This window comes from Peromyscus californicus, unplaced genomic scaffold (assembly GCF_007827085.1).
Source record: "Peromyscus californicus insignis strain IS unplaced genomic scaffold, ASM782708v3 Scaffold_6__1_contigs__length_162567912, whole genome shotgun sequence".
Taxonomy (NCBI): domain Eukaryota; kingdom Metazoa; phylum Chordata; class Mammalia; order Rodentia; family Cricetidae; genus Peromyscus; species Peromyscus californicus.
Genome location: NW_026294584.1, coordinates 20,478,323 through 20,496,009, shown reverse-complemented (window position 1 = coordinate 20,496,009; position 17,687 = coordinate 20,478,323). Strand labels below are relative to the sequence as shown.

Sequence of the window (17,687 nt, the reverse complement as noted above, 5' to 3'; positions counted from 1 at the left end):
CGCAAAGCTTTACCTCACGCACTACATTGGCTGCATTTCATTTCAGCGAAGTAGGCAGGTTCTGAGATTTTTGTTGTTACAGGTTATGCTACAGTGGGTTATCTTACACATAAATATTCAAGTTCTCTGTACTTGAAGCTGAAGGGTAGACCGCTGGAATTAAAAGGGCTGAGAATCAGGATAATCATTACTATGCTTTCCATCAGCTCAACTAATGGCCGTTTTTATACCAACACAAAGACATCAAAAAGTGTTCACCTAGCCAAAGCCTTGCCAGCTGATTCCATTAGCCCTTTTTTTTGTTTGCCAATCTAATGGTAAAAAAATTATGCATTAAAATCTTACTTTTATCTTCTTAGCCATTATTACTTTGAGCAGGTTTCTGTTTGCTTACTATACATTTATCTTTCTTCTTTGGTTAATTTTTCATTTCCATTGCTCACCTTCCCTCATTGTTACATAAAAGCAAACATCAAATGTAATTGAAAAACTCTTGGGAGAAAAATAAATAATAAGTTAGGAAGATGCAAACACTCTTCTTATCTAACTACAGAAACGTCAAGAGCCTCAGGATCCTCTCTTCCTTCCTTCCTTCCTTCCTTCCTTCCTTCCTTCCTTCCTTCCTTCCTTCCTTCCTTCCTTCCTTTCTTTCTTTCTTTCTTTCTTTCTTTCTTTCTTTCCTTTTCTGATTGGTTTGGAGTCACAAGGGCAAAAAGAAGAATGTTTTGGCCTTTCTGTGTTGTGAAGCACTGGAGTCTAAATGTGTGTCAGAAAGTTGAGAATGAGACAAAAGCCTGACCCAGAAAGCTTTGAGTGACAATTCTGGGAATGGAACCCACAGCCACGTCACTTTTCAGCAGTGGCTGAGTGACCTCTGAGTTCTCATCTTCCCTTCACTGGTAGCTAAGACTCTCCCACGGTTTCTCGTTAACAACCACATTCCCAAACACGCTCATCACTTGAGCTGTCCTCCAGTCAGCCCAGCCCATCTGCTTGACTCTACCAATGGTCTTGCTTTCAGTGATGAAATCACTCCCTCCCAGTAGCACAGACTGAGAACACAAGAGAACTTTAATAAACTAAGTAAACTTCATTTTGGTCTTTGACAAAGTGCAGAGATCCTCCAAACACAGAGGCTTCCTTTTAGTCCTCCTCCTCTCTACTCCAATCCCCTTTCCCTTGCCTGTATATGAGGCATTAAAACACACATGGTATGTTGCCTCCCCCAAGGATGTCTTCCCTGACTGCTTGCTCCACATTCACACATAACTGGTGACATTTCTTGTCAAGATTACTCACATATCTTTCTACCATCCTAGTTGGTAGTAACTGTCCAATTTTTATCTTTATGTCTCTAGCATCTGTCTTGGTACCTGTTACACAGTAAGTCTGCAATAAAGTTTAATGGAATTTAATTGTTGCTAATAAATTTGAGCAAGCAGCACAATCTTCCATCTCCTCTTCTCTCAGGATGCTCTAGGCAATAGGCAGACTAAAGTAGCCATTAATTCTCTTGTATGTCTGCCGCTTCAATACCTGTGGTTTATCAAGACACAAAACATCCTTCCTCATTACCTGACAGTCATTTGCCAGTCTTACTCATCCTTCTAAGATCATCCTAAATACCAGTTCTAAGAGACTGAAGTCCCTGATCACTAACTTAGCTCTCCCTCCAAATGTCCTTAGCCTCAAAAGCATTGTTGCTGTCTGGCACCATCGGCGTCGCCAGAGCCTATGACACATTGATTGAGTCTTTCTTCTAGATTGTTGCCTTAATACCTTTAGTTTTAACTTTTACACTGTGGATTAAATGACAGTCTCATAAATTTAAAATTAAATGACCATTGATTTCAGTCATCCACTGTGAGTCTGAGGTACTTAACAGTAGGTGATGTTGCAGCCACCGAGATGCCTAATTGAGCTCCTAGGCCTACTGTCTTCTGAGTGATCAGAATTGGAAGAAATATTAGGCCCCAATCTACCCAATCATCTACCCCAATATGCTTTCCCTAGCATTCTCAGGCATGTCCAACAGAAAGCTACTCTTTCTCATTTGTCATTCTCTCCAGGAGACTATCCATGACCACCAGTCCAAGGCCACTCCAGCTCATATGTTATTCACGTGCATTTCCTTTATAGCTCTTAACCTAACTTAATGGATAGACTCAGTGTCCGTTTGCTTTAGTAGTGACTAGTTCCCTATCCAAGTCCACAACCATGACTGCTTTTATCCTAATGAAACAGCCGGTTTTTTTTTTTTTTTTTTGAAATCACCACTTATCTGTTACATATTTTGAAAATATTTTCTTCAAATTTGCTGGTCATCTTTTAACTATAAGTATTCTATGATCAATCTGCTAACTTTTCCATCATGGATTTGGATTTCTTGGGGTGTGTGTGTGTGTGTGTGTGTGTGTGTGTCATTGCTTCCTTGGATTATGCCCCTAGAATGAGGAAAAAGTGAACAGGCTTCTCTTTAAGGATTTTGATCTGTTTTGTCAGTTTGACCCTCCCAAACCTTTGGCCAAACTGGGACTCACATTCTCAAAGCTCCCCTAACAGCATTATATTATTAGAGTTTTGTCAGACGAAGGATGCAGAACAATTTAATGTAGGTGAAAGTACAGCTAATACTATAAGGAATCCTACATTTCACGCTGGGATGTTGTATCCAGCAGGTTCCATAAAGAGGTGGCATGGTTCCCCCTTCCCAACAGTGACTCAGATGGTCAATTTCTCATGCTTTACGTTTACTCAAATGAACACATGAATTGGTTCACACCCATGATTCCCAAATAATTTTTGTGTCTCACCTTTGTCTCAACTAAATCCCCTCCAAAATTTGTAGTCAGTCTGAGCATAGAGATCCCAGACCACTCTCTATTCACGGTACTACATGGCACATTTGCCAACTAGGTAAAAACCTGACCTGACCATTCCGGCTCAGCTACCACCAGTGTTGCCAATAATAACAACAGTTACCATCACACAGGAATGGCAGAAAAGAATGCAGTGTGCTGAGAGCAACCTAGTAAATATTATTGGATGGGATAGCATGGCGACAAAATTTTGGTGACCTCGGTTCACACTTAGCCTTTAACCGTCTCTGTGGGCATCATATGACTCCACCTGATCCTTAATCACCTCACAACACCACAGGGTAAGTAAGGTTGAGCGCACAATGAGCTGGAAAGAATGGGACTTACTTTCTAAATGAGACCTACATATCATACACAGTTTCCTTCCCTCTGCAGATTAAAATATTGTCCTTTGTAGTATGAAGTTTTGCTTATGCCTTATTTCATAGATGAAAAGAAATGTGAGTGTGTGCTTTCATTTCATGGGATGTAGTCCAGGATGAAAAGGAATCCTTTACCTTACATTCACTTGCTACATCAAAGAGTCTTGTTTCATTTTTGACCTGCTAGACACATCTTTGATTGCCAGAGCTCTAGATTAAATAGGATTCTGGTGAGTTCTGGTGGTATCTATATGCAATCTCAGTGTTGCCTAGAATCCTTTAGCATAAGTGCTGACGCTGAAGCGCTCTAAGTTACGTTTAGTTTGGCCATTTTTCTTTTTTTCCCCACCAAAGTGCAGTTGCTGATGTCTTTTCATTCACTTCCAAATTATTTCTCCGTGTCTTTAAGAACTCATGCCATACCCTAATTACCAGAGAACTATGAATGTTGAATGTTTTCACAGGTTTTTTCCCCCATAGATCTGAGCAAAGGGCCTGGGTGAGAGGGCAATCATAAATGCTAGAATTTATAGGTGATAGATAGAGAGAGGTGGGAGACGGAAGGAAAGCCAGTGTGCTCTCTCCAACCATGTCACACAAGTGAACACAGAGTTTGTCAGGACCAGGTCAGACCCCCAGGAATGGTGACGGACTTGAGAAGATGAAAATTGATGCTCGACATGTGAATGGAGACGTCAGATAAGCAGTAGAATACTGGAGTCTGGCTGCAGGGGCTGAGTTTACGCTAGAGGCAGAAATTGGAAATCAGTCCTGTGACTAGATAAGATCTCATAGAGAAAAATGCAGAGTGAGAACGCCCTAGGGTCACCCATGACTTCCAGAACACCCCATTCTGCTTAAATGCAAGGGTCAAAGGCTAACCCGGACCTTTGAAAACAAACGTCCCTTGCCTCCTCTTTCGTTCCCATTCCAGCTTTGTAACTAAGTCATTACCAGCTTCCCCAAATACTGGGAATTCACTCTACTGTCCATTCAGAGCCGATGGAAGGGCGGAAGAGGTTAGGGCGAGACTTTTATGACAGGCTAATATGTTTCAACAGCAGCCATTAGCTGAGCAAATATTGAGTAGTAAAGTGGGGTAGGATGCAGTGAGCATTAGACAGAGCCCTAATCTCTGTCAGGGACAGATGCCAAAGAGCCCAAAAAACTACAATATGCTACAATGACTGCTAGTGACAAGGGTCGCATTTGGAAGCAGGGTAGCCAAACAATGAAGAAAAAGCTTTTGGAGTAGATGCGGGGGTGGGGGGGGGGGGGGCATTCGAGAGCAGGCCAAAATGCCTTAGTCAAAGAGCGGGTGAAAAAATTCTCTGACGGGAGGAAAACAAAGTCAGTCAAATGGCAGCCAGCCCTTTTTTATTTTGCATTTAACTAACGTATAGAAAGTGTTACAGGAGAGAAACGATCGGGCCTCCCCCCAACTCCCAAGAATAATAAGCCTATTAAGAGTAGTTTCTAAACTTGCAGCGGTGGGCTGTTTGCTAAGAAGAAAGTGGGGAAAAGTGTAGGGTGGCCATTCCTTTCGCGGTCCAATAGCAGGGAAGCCCATCCTCTGCTAAGCAGCTGATTGGCTACTGTAAAAGTCCCGCTCTGAGCAAGCACCAATAGACTCTCAGAGCCGAGATTCTTGGAAACAGTTTCTGGCGAGGAATGCATGACATTGAGATGGCTCCGGAGTTGTAAACAAGGACGAGTCTGGGCGGGCCTGAAGCCCCTGGCGACCTGGGACCTGTCCCAGGCGGGCAACCTCGAGCCCACGTCATCCCACTCGTCCCAGATGCCGGCTGTGGCCCCCTCCTTGGCCTCCCTCCCACCCTTGCCCCTGGCAGCCCAGGGCACCCGAGCTGAGCCGCTCTAGGGTCACCGTGCCAGGCCTTTCTGGTGACCGTGGCCAAGGGGCGGGGCCCAAAGTTCTTCCTCTGAGCTGATTGGTGTGGCCCCAAGTTCAGAGTCCCAGTGACTCCTCCCGGCTGGATTTGAGGTGGGGAGGGCGGGGAGGGGGGTGGTGGGAGGTAAATAAAAGACGGCGGGAGGTGGGAAGACCTGAGAGTCAACCAGTCACCCAGCCTGGAGCACCCGGGACCCTGAGGCCACAGCGCAGCCCCGCAGCCTTGCTCTCCAACGTGTCCCAGGCACCCGCAGCCTAGGTGGGCGTCAGGATGAAGGCGGCCCGCTTCGTGATGCGCAGCGCCAGCTCGCTGGGCAGCGCCGGCCTGGTCCCCAGGGAGGTCGAGCTGTTCTCCCGCTACAGCCCGTCCCCGCTGTCCATGAAGCAGCTGCTGGACTTTGGTGAGAGGAGACGCGGGGCCCAGGAGGGGGGTGCTGAGGCCGGGGGAGGCGTCAGGACTAGGACAACTGAGGTCCGCTTGGCCAAGAAGCTCAGGAGCCTCACAAGGCTGTGCACCTTGCGGTGTCCAAGTTTGGCTACTTTCTGACTGTACTACAAGTGTAGCTCACTTGTAACCCTACTGATGCTCAGCTCCGACTCCACTTTCCTCTTCCTGCTGTCTAGATCTTTATGAATTGAAAAGTATACATGTATATGGGTTTGCTTTCAGCCACCATTTTAATACTGTACTAGAAACTTCCTTCCTTCTTCCCAATGTACAACTTCCTAATAACATAAACTCACCTCAGATTGATAGATTTAACCCATACCCCCCCACACACACATCTACCTCCTCTACCTCTTACCATGCCTAACAAACATCTTTACCATTTTTCCTTGTTTTCCAAATGCTTACAGTACTACTTAAATAAAAACTGGTTTAATCCCTTCCTGCAGCAATGCCATAGGAACATTTCAAGATGTTGATGCAGTGTTGTTTACTGCTAGTCTGGAAACTCCTTTGTCTCCTACCCAGTCCCTGTCTAGTCCATACTCGTTAGACAGTGTTGTTGAGTTTGTGGTACAGGCTGTCCCTGCTCTCGTGGATAGAAACAACTAGAAAGTGGTCTGACTTCTCCAGAGTAAATTCTTTTCAGCAAGAAAATAAACAGTAATTCCCCTATATTGGTCATTCTTAAAAGAAGGAAAAGGGGGAAAAACAGAAAGAAAAATATACTGAAGATATCTATTCCTAAAGTATTTATAAACACAAAACTGTGGTTAAGATATCATTTTTCAATCTCCTTTATATTTGTTATTTGTTTTCTACCCCCCCCCCCCAATTGAACATGTTTTATCCATTGCAGGTTCAGAAAATGCCTGTGAAAGAACTTCTTTTTCTTTTCTGCGGCAAGAATTGCCGGTGAGACTAGCCAATATCCTGAAGGAGATCGACATTCTCCCTGACCGGTTGGTGAATACCCCCTCCGTGCAGCTGGTGAAGAGCTGGTAAGGAGCACACTGTTTTGAGGTCTCTGGCTTTAGAAGTTATCTGAGTACCACTTCCTATGCAGTGTTAACGTCATACTCAGACAACAGGTTGTGTTAACAGAAGAGTTTTGAAAGTTCGAAGTAAATTTGTATTAATTTAGGGCAGGTTATCATTAGGATAGATATAAATATATGAATATACTTTTGTAACCTCCTAAAAAAAATCATACCCCTTTATTTTGAGGATGGGGTTGTGCTTTTATTTCTGTTTTTGATTTTTTTTTCCCTTGCTGTTTGTTTTTCAAGACAGGATCTCATGTACCACAGGCTTCCTGGAACTCTTTATATAGCTTTGGATGACCTTGACGTCCTCTCTGCTTGCTTTCACCTCCCAGCTGCTGGGTTTATAAGCATATACCACACACCCAACTTGCATTACAATGTAATTTTGACTTATGGGATAAATTTGAAAAATAAGCAATATATGTAGTTTTTACTTTGTGCTTTACATAATAGAGGATGGAATCTGAAGTTGCACAAGTAATCCATTGCCTAGAAATAGATCAGGATGTCTGCTGTTTAGAGAGAGTCTCTTGTTCTTCATCAGCAACTAGCAAAGTGAGCCTTGGGTTCAAATTCTGCCTCTGCAGCTCCCTTGGTGTCTTAGCAAGTGTCTTAAACCTTCTCTTACCTTAGCTGCCCCACCCACTGTTACAAGAGTTGTTGCCTATAACAAAATGAGGTAGTTTATTTCTTAAAAGACTTAAACTAATACACACAAAGCACATGACCAGTATTTAATGTCAGTTCCTTTGATTTTTGTCTTTAAACTAATTATACTGATGCCTAGCAAGCAGAGCTTTAGAGGGCAGATCCGTGCTATAGATAGTGGTAGAGAAGAAGCCCTACCCTAGTCTATTGACTGCCCAGCATTCCATCCAATGATTGAAGAAAAATGATATGGCCTTTGGATGATTCCAGTCTGAAACATATGTGCAGTCCTGAAAAAAAAAAGCATTTTCTTAAAAGTTGATTACGAGTGTTTTTAGTAGAAGAAATGAAAACATCTGCCAACCAAAGTGGCCAGGAAAGTAGAGGGTAGAAAATTGCAACTTTAAAAAAAAAAATCTTGTTTTTGTTTTTTTTTTTGGTTTTTCAAGACAGAGTTTCTCTGTAGCTTTGGAGCCTGTCCTGGATCTCGCTCTGTAGACCATATCTTAACATGTTCTTTCCCAAACGTCCTGAAGGAAAGTTTCAGTTTTAAACAGAGTGGTTCCTCTCCCCTTTCCAATGGTTTCAAAGGCATTTTATTTGTAACCGTTTATTTGCATCTGACACTCATTTCCAAGCTTCTCCCCTAACAGGTACATCCAGAGCCTGATGGACTTGGTGGAGTTCCATGAGAAGAGCCCAGAAGACCAGAAAGCTCTAGCCGAGTAAGCTTTCCTTGTGAGAATTCATGTTTACACAAGATCTTTTTTCAGCTTAAATTAAAAAGTTCAATCTTCCACAGTAAATTGCTAGTCCTTACAAATTTTGCCTTGGTGGTTTTAGAAGTAAAGAAATATAGAACTGAAATCAATGCTACATGTCAACAAATATAGAAACTTGCAGTTTTTGCTTCCCAAGGAATTCCATATTTACTTTAAGTTTAGTACAAAGGTTGTATTTGCAAGAAAGTTTACTGTAACATAATTTTTAATGGACTTTTTGGTGATTACCTATTTCCTTTTTGTGTGACAATTTCTAGCTAGCTAAATATAGCTATCTTTTAAAAAATATGCCAAGAAACTTCATGGGTTTTATTTTCCATGATGGCGTGGTAGAATTGTCTTTGTTTTTAATTATTTTCTAAAAAGCAAGCTTAATGAACACTTTGAATGAATGCACCAGCCATCCAGTGAGTGGTTTTACATGGAATCTAGAAACACAAACCCTCTCATGAAACTGCCTCTTTTGCTACAGAAGAAGGTGTAGTAAAAGTCTGGAAGAAGCTTCACCCAGCATTTTATAATCAGCTGTTCTGGGGCTGATGCTGCAAAAAGAGCTTTAGTTTTCTTTTAAGTAACTTAAAGAGACACGTGGGAAACTTCGTTAATGTTCACTAACTATAAATGTTCTGGCTTAGCTTTGTAGACACACTCATCAAAGTTCGGAACAGACATCATAATGTGGTCCCTACGATGGCTCAAGGGATTCTTGAGTATAAAGACACCTGTACAGTTGACCCAGTTACCAATCAAAATCTTCAGTATTTTTTGGACCGGTTTTATATGAACCGCATTTCTACAAGGATGCTGATGAACCAGCACAGTAAGTGACCTTTTTAACAGACTGTCTGGAGGGTGCTGCATACAAGCCATGCTGAGGCTGTGCCTGTAACTGGGGACCCACAGCCTTTCTTCAGGGTGGTTCTAATCACTGCCCTGTTTCTCATACCATGCTTTTGTTTTCAATTTTTAACAGTCCTTATATTCAGTGACTCAAAGACAGGAAACCCAAGCCACATTGGAAGCATTGACCCAAACTGTGATGTGGTAGCAGTGGTCCAAGGTAATTTCTAGACTTCTGTATTTCTCTTATTGAAAATGTATAATACATGGTTGGCAAATCTGTAATGTTGGTTATTCTGTAAATGAATTTGTAAATGAATGGTGTAAACACCATCTTCTGTTTATGCCTTATGAATTCTGCCAACAAGGTCTCTTGCTTTTGAGTGTCAAGAGTGTAAACACTCATTTATAGTATCATAAAAAATTTAAACATAAGTGGTCCATGTGCCATATTCTTATATATTGTGTTTGATTTCTGAAGTGCACATATTGCTATTGGTACAACTCCAATAAAATATTGTTTTAATAAAATATTAAAAAGACATTTTTCATACACATAAACCAATTCTCCAGTGAATAGAATTTTAGATTAAGGGTGGTAAACACATTGAATATCACTTGACAACTGTACTTGGAATAAATTTATTTCATTGTTATGAAAAATTTCTATTCCAGATGCCTTTGAGTGCGCAAAGATGCTCTGCGATCAGTATTATTTGACGTCGCCAGAATTAAAGCTCACACAAGTAAATGGTAAGCTAGCTGCAAGATACAAGTAACTCTATGCAAAACTTAGTATTACTGTTTTTTTTGTAAATATAAAGCAGCTTTTGTGTTCTTTTTATTCTCCTGAGCTTGCTTAGAACTTGTAAAAAGAAGTTTTGTTTTGTTTGTTAAGCGGCTGCAAAGCTAACAGCCATTCATAAGGAAGACTGTTCGAACAGAGGTGTGCCTGGACTCTAACATCTTAGGTCAGGGAAAGACGGCTTCCTATAAAATATGTAGGATAATCCCAGGCATGGTGCCTGCAGCCGCAGCGCTTGAGAAGTGGAGGAGCTCAAGTCCTTCCTACATCTCAAACTCCGGACCAGCTGAACATATGTGAGACCCAAAAAATTAAATCAAAAGTGGCATATGAAGAATGAGGATATCTGCAGTATAGAAAATAGTTATCAATGGAGCTATCCTTCTCAAAAAGTTATTTACAGGACCAGGGAACAAAAATACTTCATAAATTGTCCTAAAGGGAATAAGACAGACACAGAATGGCAGATATTGCGTGATTCCAGTCATGTGAGATAGAAACCCAGGTTAGTCCCAGTCACACAAGTGGAGATTACAGCGGTGCTTGTGAAAGGCTCAGGGGGAAGAGATAAGGGCTGCTTTTGAACAGGTATAAAGTTTCAGTTGTGTAAAATGAATAAATTCCGGAGATCTGGTGCACAACATAGTTAACAGTATTGTATTATACACATAAGAATTTTTCAAATTGAACTCATGTTGATTGTTCTTACCACAATTTTAAAAATGTATTCTACTATTTGGAAATGAAATATACTTCAAAATTTGAGCTCTATGCTATCTGGTGTGATAGGGTCTTCACACATGGAAGTGATTACATGAATGATAAACGGGGTGATTTTTATATTACTCTCTTCTATTCCAGAAGAGAGTAGCTTCTCAGATCAAGGCAGAGTTAAATTGGAATGATCTCCCCTTTCCACTCTAAGTTTATGTTTTTCCAAGTAATGTTTATACAGTAACATTGATTAGTGGCGGAACTCACAGACAGAGGACATTGAAAAGTGAGTGAGCACTAAGAGAAAAGCAGAGGAGGTAATAATGACGAGCTAACTCAGAGTAAGCAGCATTGTATTATACTTGCAGATAAACTGCTTGCACTGTTGGACAAAACAAAGGCAGGATTGTGCCAGACCTTCCTTGTGTTTACTCATTCAGACTTTTCCCAGGCCTGGGACATCAAAGAATGCTTCTATTTTTCTTCTCAAACAGTATCATGAGGTTTTTATTTCTGTTTTCTTTAGCCTGTTGGTGAAGCTTAAACACACTTAGCCTCTAAGATTTAATTTTGGGGTGATTAAAAAAATCATGTAATTTAATATGCATTAAAATATAAAAAATATAACTACCATTAATTTAAATGTTATAAGCATATTTATTCCTTCTATCTTCAAATGCATTTCATTTTAACACTAAAATTGTATAGTTCAAACATGTCGAAAGTAGAAGTCTATGTAACTTGATTTATACCACCACCTCACACTTCAGTCAACTACGACTACATTTGCAGAGAAATGCAAGCATTAATCTTGAATACTAGGTTGCAGCTGGAACAGCATTTTGAAAATAAGCCAGCTGTCTTTACTATTTAAAAGGGAATGTTCTAAGTCACAATTTTCAGGTGGGGAAAATGGCACTTATCCAAAGCTTGTCTATAACTAAAACATTAACAAAACATACACAGAGGTTCATTTCAGCCAAATATTTGTTTCTGAATTCTAATGAGTTGAATTTGTTTCTAGGAAAACTTCCTGGTCAACCAATTCACATCGTGTATGTTCCTTCTCACCTGCATCATATGCTCTTTGAACTATTCAAGGTATGATATTTCACAGCAGTCATGGGTTTATCCTTACAGCTTTATCATTCCCCATTAAATAAGAGTCTCTGTATATTCTCCTAAGAATACTTTGGTATAAAGGAGCTATATAGCCAGTGTTTGAGATCGTTCACAGAGACCACAGTAAACAATGTGCCTGAAAATGCACAGTATGGCTCATCTCAGTACTGAAGAGTGGAGAAGATGCCCCCATCACTTCTTCAGATGTGTAGCAAAGCACTAGTCATTTACTTTTTTAAAGGAGGTCATGGGATGAATGCATTAGTGAATGAAGTCTTGCAGCCTCCGTACCATAGACTCTCCAGTTGTAGACTCGAAGGTATAGGTCCTGTAGGTGGGCCACATTCTGAAACTAGAACAGCCAATCCCATAGCATGAATATGAATCACGTGTAGGCTGCACTAAAATGAAAAATCCGATGCAGGTCTGTCTGGAGTAGTGTCCAGGATTCTGGATTTCCAAGGACATGATGGTTATCCACCGCCCATACTTTCTAACCAGCCTGCAGGATCCTGATTCTCAAACAGTGTGTGTCATAACCATCTACAGGCCTTGATAAGACAGGTGCATGGAAATGTTTAGAATCTGTGGGTCCGAGATTTTTGCACTTCTAGTGCGCTGAAGAATTAAATGTCTCTAGTCTGGGTAACTAAACACTGATAGCAAATCCTTTTATGCATCCTAAGATCATACTAATACTTTGAACTGAAACCAGAAAAATAAGAATCACTTGAAGTTTGTGATGTTCTCCACGATGATTTTATAGATTAACAGGAGGAGGAAATCTTCTTTAAAAAGTAAAATCTGCCTCTAATACTGATGTAACATCAGAATGTACTGTTTCCTAACTTAGTCTAATGTTTTGCAATGATGTATTGATTAAACTACAAACAACTGATCTATTTCCTTCACTTCAATGAATATCTGGTATTATATAGAGATACCAAAGGATAATCAGAAAGGAAAATAGTCTAATAAAGTGAGACTTTACCTACCGGGCATTTCCCTTGGAAGCGTGTATTAGTTGATTCTGTGTTAAAGATCACGTGATCCTTCTTCATCGATTTAATTTACTTTTAATTGAATGCTCTAACTCAGAGAGTTAGTCTGCCGTCACTTGTGAAAGTTAAGATGATACTCAAATGCAAATAGAAATTTAATTTAGAATTATTGACTGTCCTTTTAAATAGTAACAACCTTTTTTCCAGCAAGTTTTATAAAAGCCAATAAATTGGTTCAACGATTCACTGTTCATTCCTTAGGTAATAGTCTTTGGTGTTGGATATAAAATGTAATGGAAAGACAGAAAAATAGAGCACTAGGAAATGGCCTATCAAAACCAATTTCTGCATTTAAATTAAGCTTACAAATAAGAACTTGACAGCTAGAGGAATTGTTTTTCCATTAGGCATTACTCCCAGGAGCTATATTACATGGTAAATGAAGATTTTTCATTATACAGTCTACATGACACATTCATAAACGGCTATATTTACAGAGATGTTTTATCACTCACTTAAGAAATAGGAACTTTGAATTACCCTCTGCTGCTTTTATTTTCAACATAAAACTGGTTATTTATTGTCTCTCCTTCCCCCATTGAATTCTTGTGGTTTTATTGTCTTTAGAATGCTATGAGGGCCACAGTTGAGCATCAGGAAAATCGCCCTTCCCTGACACCGGTCGAGGCAACTGTCGTCTTGGGGAAAGAAGACCTCACAATCAAGGTAACCACTCCCTGCTTCTGTTTTGGGTTCTGTCTAGAGAGAGCTAAAGGGGGCCTATAATAATATGGTTTTCCACTTGGGGACAACTCTCCAAGTCATGTGTGCCAGACGACTTTTAAAGGAAAGGAAGACCTTTTTCTATAGACAAGTGCTGACTGCTGTTATAGTACAGCACTGATGGATTTGCTTGCCTGTTTCAGATTTCTGACCGAGGAGGCGGCGTTCCTCTGCGGATCACTGACCGCCTCTTCAGTTACACGTACTCCACTGCCCCAACGCCTGTGATGGACAATTCACGGAATGCCCCTCTGGTAAGGCCAATGATGTGGCTGAAGTCATCTCAGCCACCTAGTTCTAAATGTAGGGTGAGAATGACAGGAAAGTATTTAGGCCAGTTAATCAATTTCGTTAAATAGGCATGCAGGGATATGAGAAATATGACAACGCTACCTAACCTTAGAGTGAAGATCCTAAGGACCTCTGTTTGGGAGAAAGTATTTTTTGTTTGTTTGTTTTGGTTTTTGGGTTTTTTTCTTTTCTTTTCTTTTCTTTTTTTTTTTTTTTTTTTTTGGTTTTTCGAGACAGGGTTTCTCTGTGTAGCTTTGCGCCTTTCCTGGAACTCGCTTTGGAGACCAGGCTGGCCTCGAACTCACAGAGATCCACCTGCCTCTGCCTCCTGAGTGCTGGGATTAAAGGTGTGCACCACCACCGCCCGGCTGGAGAAAGTGTTTATTTCAGCTCTTAAACATGAGTATGAGCAAGGGTACTAACTCTTGCCAATTTTATATTCCAGTGGGCGTGTCTACGGTTTCATTAACACTTGATCTTCTGCCTCCAGGCTGGTTTTGGTTATGGCTTGCCAATTTCTCGTCTCTATGCCAAGTACTTTCAAGGAGACCTGAATCTCTACTCTATGTCAGGCTATGGGACAGACGCCATCATCTACTTAAAGGTATGCTCTGAACTCGGTAGAAAACCACCTTTTTAAGTTCATGACTTCGGTTACTTCTCTGAGTTCTCCAGTCCTCTGAGAACTCCTCAAACTGAATTCATCTCAGTAACAGCCATTACTGAAGTTTCTTTTTTTGGCGTGTGCACACTTAACATGCAGCTTACTCGACAGAAAGCTCAGCCATGCTACCTGCCTCAAGTGTAGATGCAGACATAGATGAAGCCTCAGAGTGGTAGCGCACTGGTGTGAGCCTTTTCCAGACAACTTCTCTTGACAGCTGTGAGGGTAGCTGAGTTCAGTGTTACTCAGCCTTGTGGGTAATCCATGCTAACAATGTTTCAGACTAGAGCAATCAAAATCAAGACCTCGGTAACCTTAAGCTGACCCTATTTAAAACCCAGGAAAAAGATTGCTGATGACCTGTCAGTGGGGTGCCAGGCATTTCCTGCTTGAATTTTAAAACTGGGTACATGTTTTTCTGTCCCAGAGAAAACCTACATTTGTTGGTTAAGATCTCCTTCCCAGTTCTGTTTATCATTTGCCAACTATTTCAACTGAAGATTTGTTTACGGACAGTAAGAACTACAACGTTGAGCATCGAGGCTTCCATTTTGTTCACTGGAGTTAAGTGCTGAGGTGCCCTTTGACTGTCTGAAACAGTTACTGTATTTATTCATTTATGAAGTAGGCAAAAGTGTTCCAGCTGTAGGGAAAGCACCTTTTAATAGATGAATAGTGTCGTCTTAGGTCTCCACCAGAGATACACAGGTTTCTCACTGGAAAGAATTGCTTTCTCCTTCAACTCCATTACATCAAAGGTCCCCCCCAAATCATGTGAAAGTAGTGAACACAAAATCTGTGCCCAAATTTCCAATCCCACCTCCCCCTTAAGCTACTATGGAATAAAGATGATAGTTTTTTAGTCTTATTTTGTAAAATACCTAGAACACCATGGGTTTGGCATATTTTTACTACAAAGTGAATTAAATGAGAGTATTTAAATATTTAAATCAGACCTCTGAATATATTTTGAATAATAAAGTATAGCCATGCATAATTTTGCTAATTGATATTTTGTCTACTCTCCTTTTAGGCTTTATCTTCTGAGTCTGTGGAAAAACTCCCTGTCTTTAACAAGTCAGCCTTCAAACACTATCAGATGAGCTCAGAAGCTGATGACTGGTGTATCCCGAGCAGGGAACCAAAAAACATGGCAAAGGAAAAGGTGGCAGTGTGAAGAGAAACACGTGGGACACTTTTGGGATCAAAGTGGGTCTATGGCAGTGCTGTAGTGTGTGTGGACTCTTGTCTCCGCCAAACAGAAGCAAAAAACTAATGCTAGGACAGACATTGATCCAAGGAGGGATGGAGCTCGGTTGTGTGACCTGGGAGAGGTCAGGGCCGGACGCCAGTGGACAGCAGGTGACCTACTCCTCATGTGGCAATGCAGAATGACTCATGATTATTGCAAATACTGAAGTTACATTTCTGAGTTACATCTCTTTCTCAACAAGTACAGGATTTGAGGTTTGCAATTTCAGCAGGTGGATGTCTTAGAATTCTTGTTGCCATCCAAGGTACATTGGTGTTCAGTGAACATCAATTATTGAGACATTGGTGTTTTCCTGCCACGCAAAGATTAGAGTGTTACTAGAAATTATGTAAATGTGCATTTTATAGGTGTTGATATGCTCTAGAAAGGACAGGATGGAAGATGCCAAAGCACTTTGCATTGAGCTTGCAGCCTAGGCATTGCGGCCTATGGGCAAACTTGGAAGAAAGCTTCTTTGGCAAGACAGCTCCAGTATTATGCAGCCTTTCTTGTTTGGGCTGCACTCCATAAGCCGGTGCGTTTTGGCCATTGCCTAGACTTGGGTGAATTGTTAAATATGCACTGAATTCGGGAAGTTGGGTTGGAAAGGAAGATAAATTGTCAAAGTGATCCAAAGATTGTATGTGGAAAAACCCATACTAGAGAAAGAAATCACATATTAAGAACTTAACTGGGAAGGAATGGATGTTCTCTAACTGGAAGTGGTAAAGAATCCAAGAACATATACTTTCCAGGCTCAAAAATATTTGCATTTGTATTTTAATTATATTCTCTACACTCCAATATTAACAAATTTGTTCAAATTTCTAGTTGCCAATTGGCTTGAGAGCGTTAAAATTTAAATCCTTCTTGGAGTTTTTGGTTTTAGCTTTGGTTTTTTAATGGAGTAGTCTGGAAGCAAAAAGTTCTCATACCAGGATTATGTCACTTGTGAGTCATGGAGACATTGAGAACTATCGACTAAAAGCTGTGCTGTGCGTGGTGCCTGGGGGAGTGAAGGTTTTAACTGGCAGGCATGGATGATCTTCTTTATTCAAGAAAGAAAAAAACAATAAACAAGGGAAAGGATGGAGAGAGGGAAGGAGGGAAGCAGAGGAAGGCATCTTCCTATTGTCCCCACAGGCTCTTCCAAAGAATCTCCTGTGTTTTTCCTGGGTAGGAAAGAGGATGAATTGGTGTCTTGGAAAGCAGTTTAGCTTCCTAAGTGGGTCTTACTCTTACAAGACAGGGGCTTTGTGAGATAATAAATTCATTTGTGTCAAATTACAATTGAAACTTTTTCTGCTTTGTGAAATTACCAGTCCTGTGGGACAGGGAATTTGAAATCGGTATTTCATTTCATGCTGACCTAATACTGAGCTGCTTCTGGCTATGGCAACAGAAGCCACAACTCTATGTTTTGAATTTCAGATTTTATCTTTAGAGTCCTGGTCAGTGACTTTGATGGTAGGACTGTGATTCCTGCATTGATTGATCACACAAAAGTGCTAGCATTTAGCGTACCTGTTGTATTGTTGTTGTTGTTGTTGTTCTAATTGAAATTTCAGCTGTACCTTTGTACATATAAATACTTGTGTTTACCAAAGAACTAAGGCATTTGGTTAAATAACCCAAACACTGTGACCTATGTTTAAAATAGTAAAGAAAATCTTTAGGAGCTCAACAGCATCAACTGTGTAAATTAAATTGAAACAGTCTTCCCTGTTATTTGTAAACCCATGGGAGACTTTAGACTCTAGTGGATAGATATGAATGCCCAGGCCCACTTAACTTATTAATGTGTGGATTACATTTTTGTCTTTAGGTTATGTGCCAAAAAATGTGATAATTTTATAATAAATATTTTTATTGTAATAATGATGTGTGGTCTTATAAAAATTATTTTCTTGAATAATATCAAGGTATAATGAATGCTTTCGATTAAAGGGATTCCTCACTTTATATTCATATATAACTCACTATACATTTGGCATAGGTTTTTAAAAGTGTTAAAAGCAACTTTAAAATCCTAATTTTAGCCGGGCGGTGGTGGCGCACGCCTTTAATCCCAGCACTCGGGAGGCAGAGCCAGGCGGATCTCTGTGAGTTCGAGGCCAGCCTGGTCTCCAAAGCGAGTTCCA

The 17,687-nt window shown here is 40.6% G+C and overlaps 1 protein-coding gene across 1 annotated transcript; it reads left to right on the top strand.

The window, feature by feature from the left end:
- The first annotated feature begins 5,300 nt into the window (after nucleotides 1-5,300).
- Nucleotides 5,301-17,427, top strand: Pdk4 (pyruvate dehydrogenase kinase 4). The gene is made up of 11 exons (XM_052721100.1): nucleotides 5,301-5,551; nucleotides 6,458-6,599; nucleotides 7,946-8,017; nucleotides 8,710-8,894; nucleotides 9,048-9,134; nucleotides 9,590-9,667; nucleotides 11,458-11,534; nucleotides 13,184-13,282; nucleotides 13,483-13,593; nucleotides 14,121-14,234; nucleotides 15,328-17,427. Exons 1-11 carry the CDS (start codon nucleotides 5,422-5,424, stop codon nucleotides 15,469-15,471), a joined length of 1,239 nt encoding a protein of 412 aa, XP_052577060.1. The 5' UTR covers nucleotides 5,301-5,421; the 3' UTR covers nucleotides 15,472-17,427.
- Nucleotides 17,428-17,687: the final 260 nt, after the last annotated feature.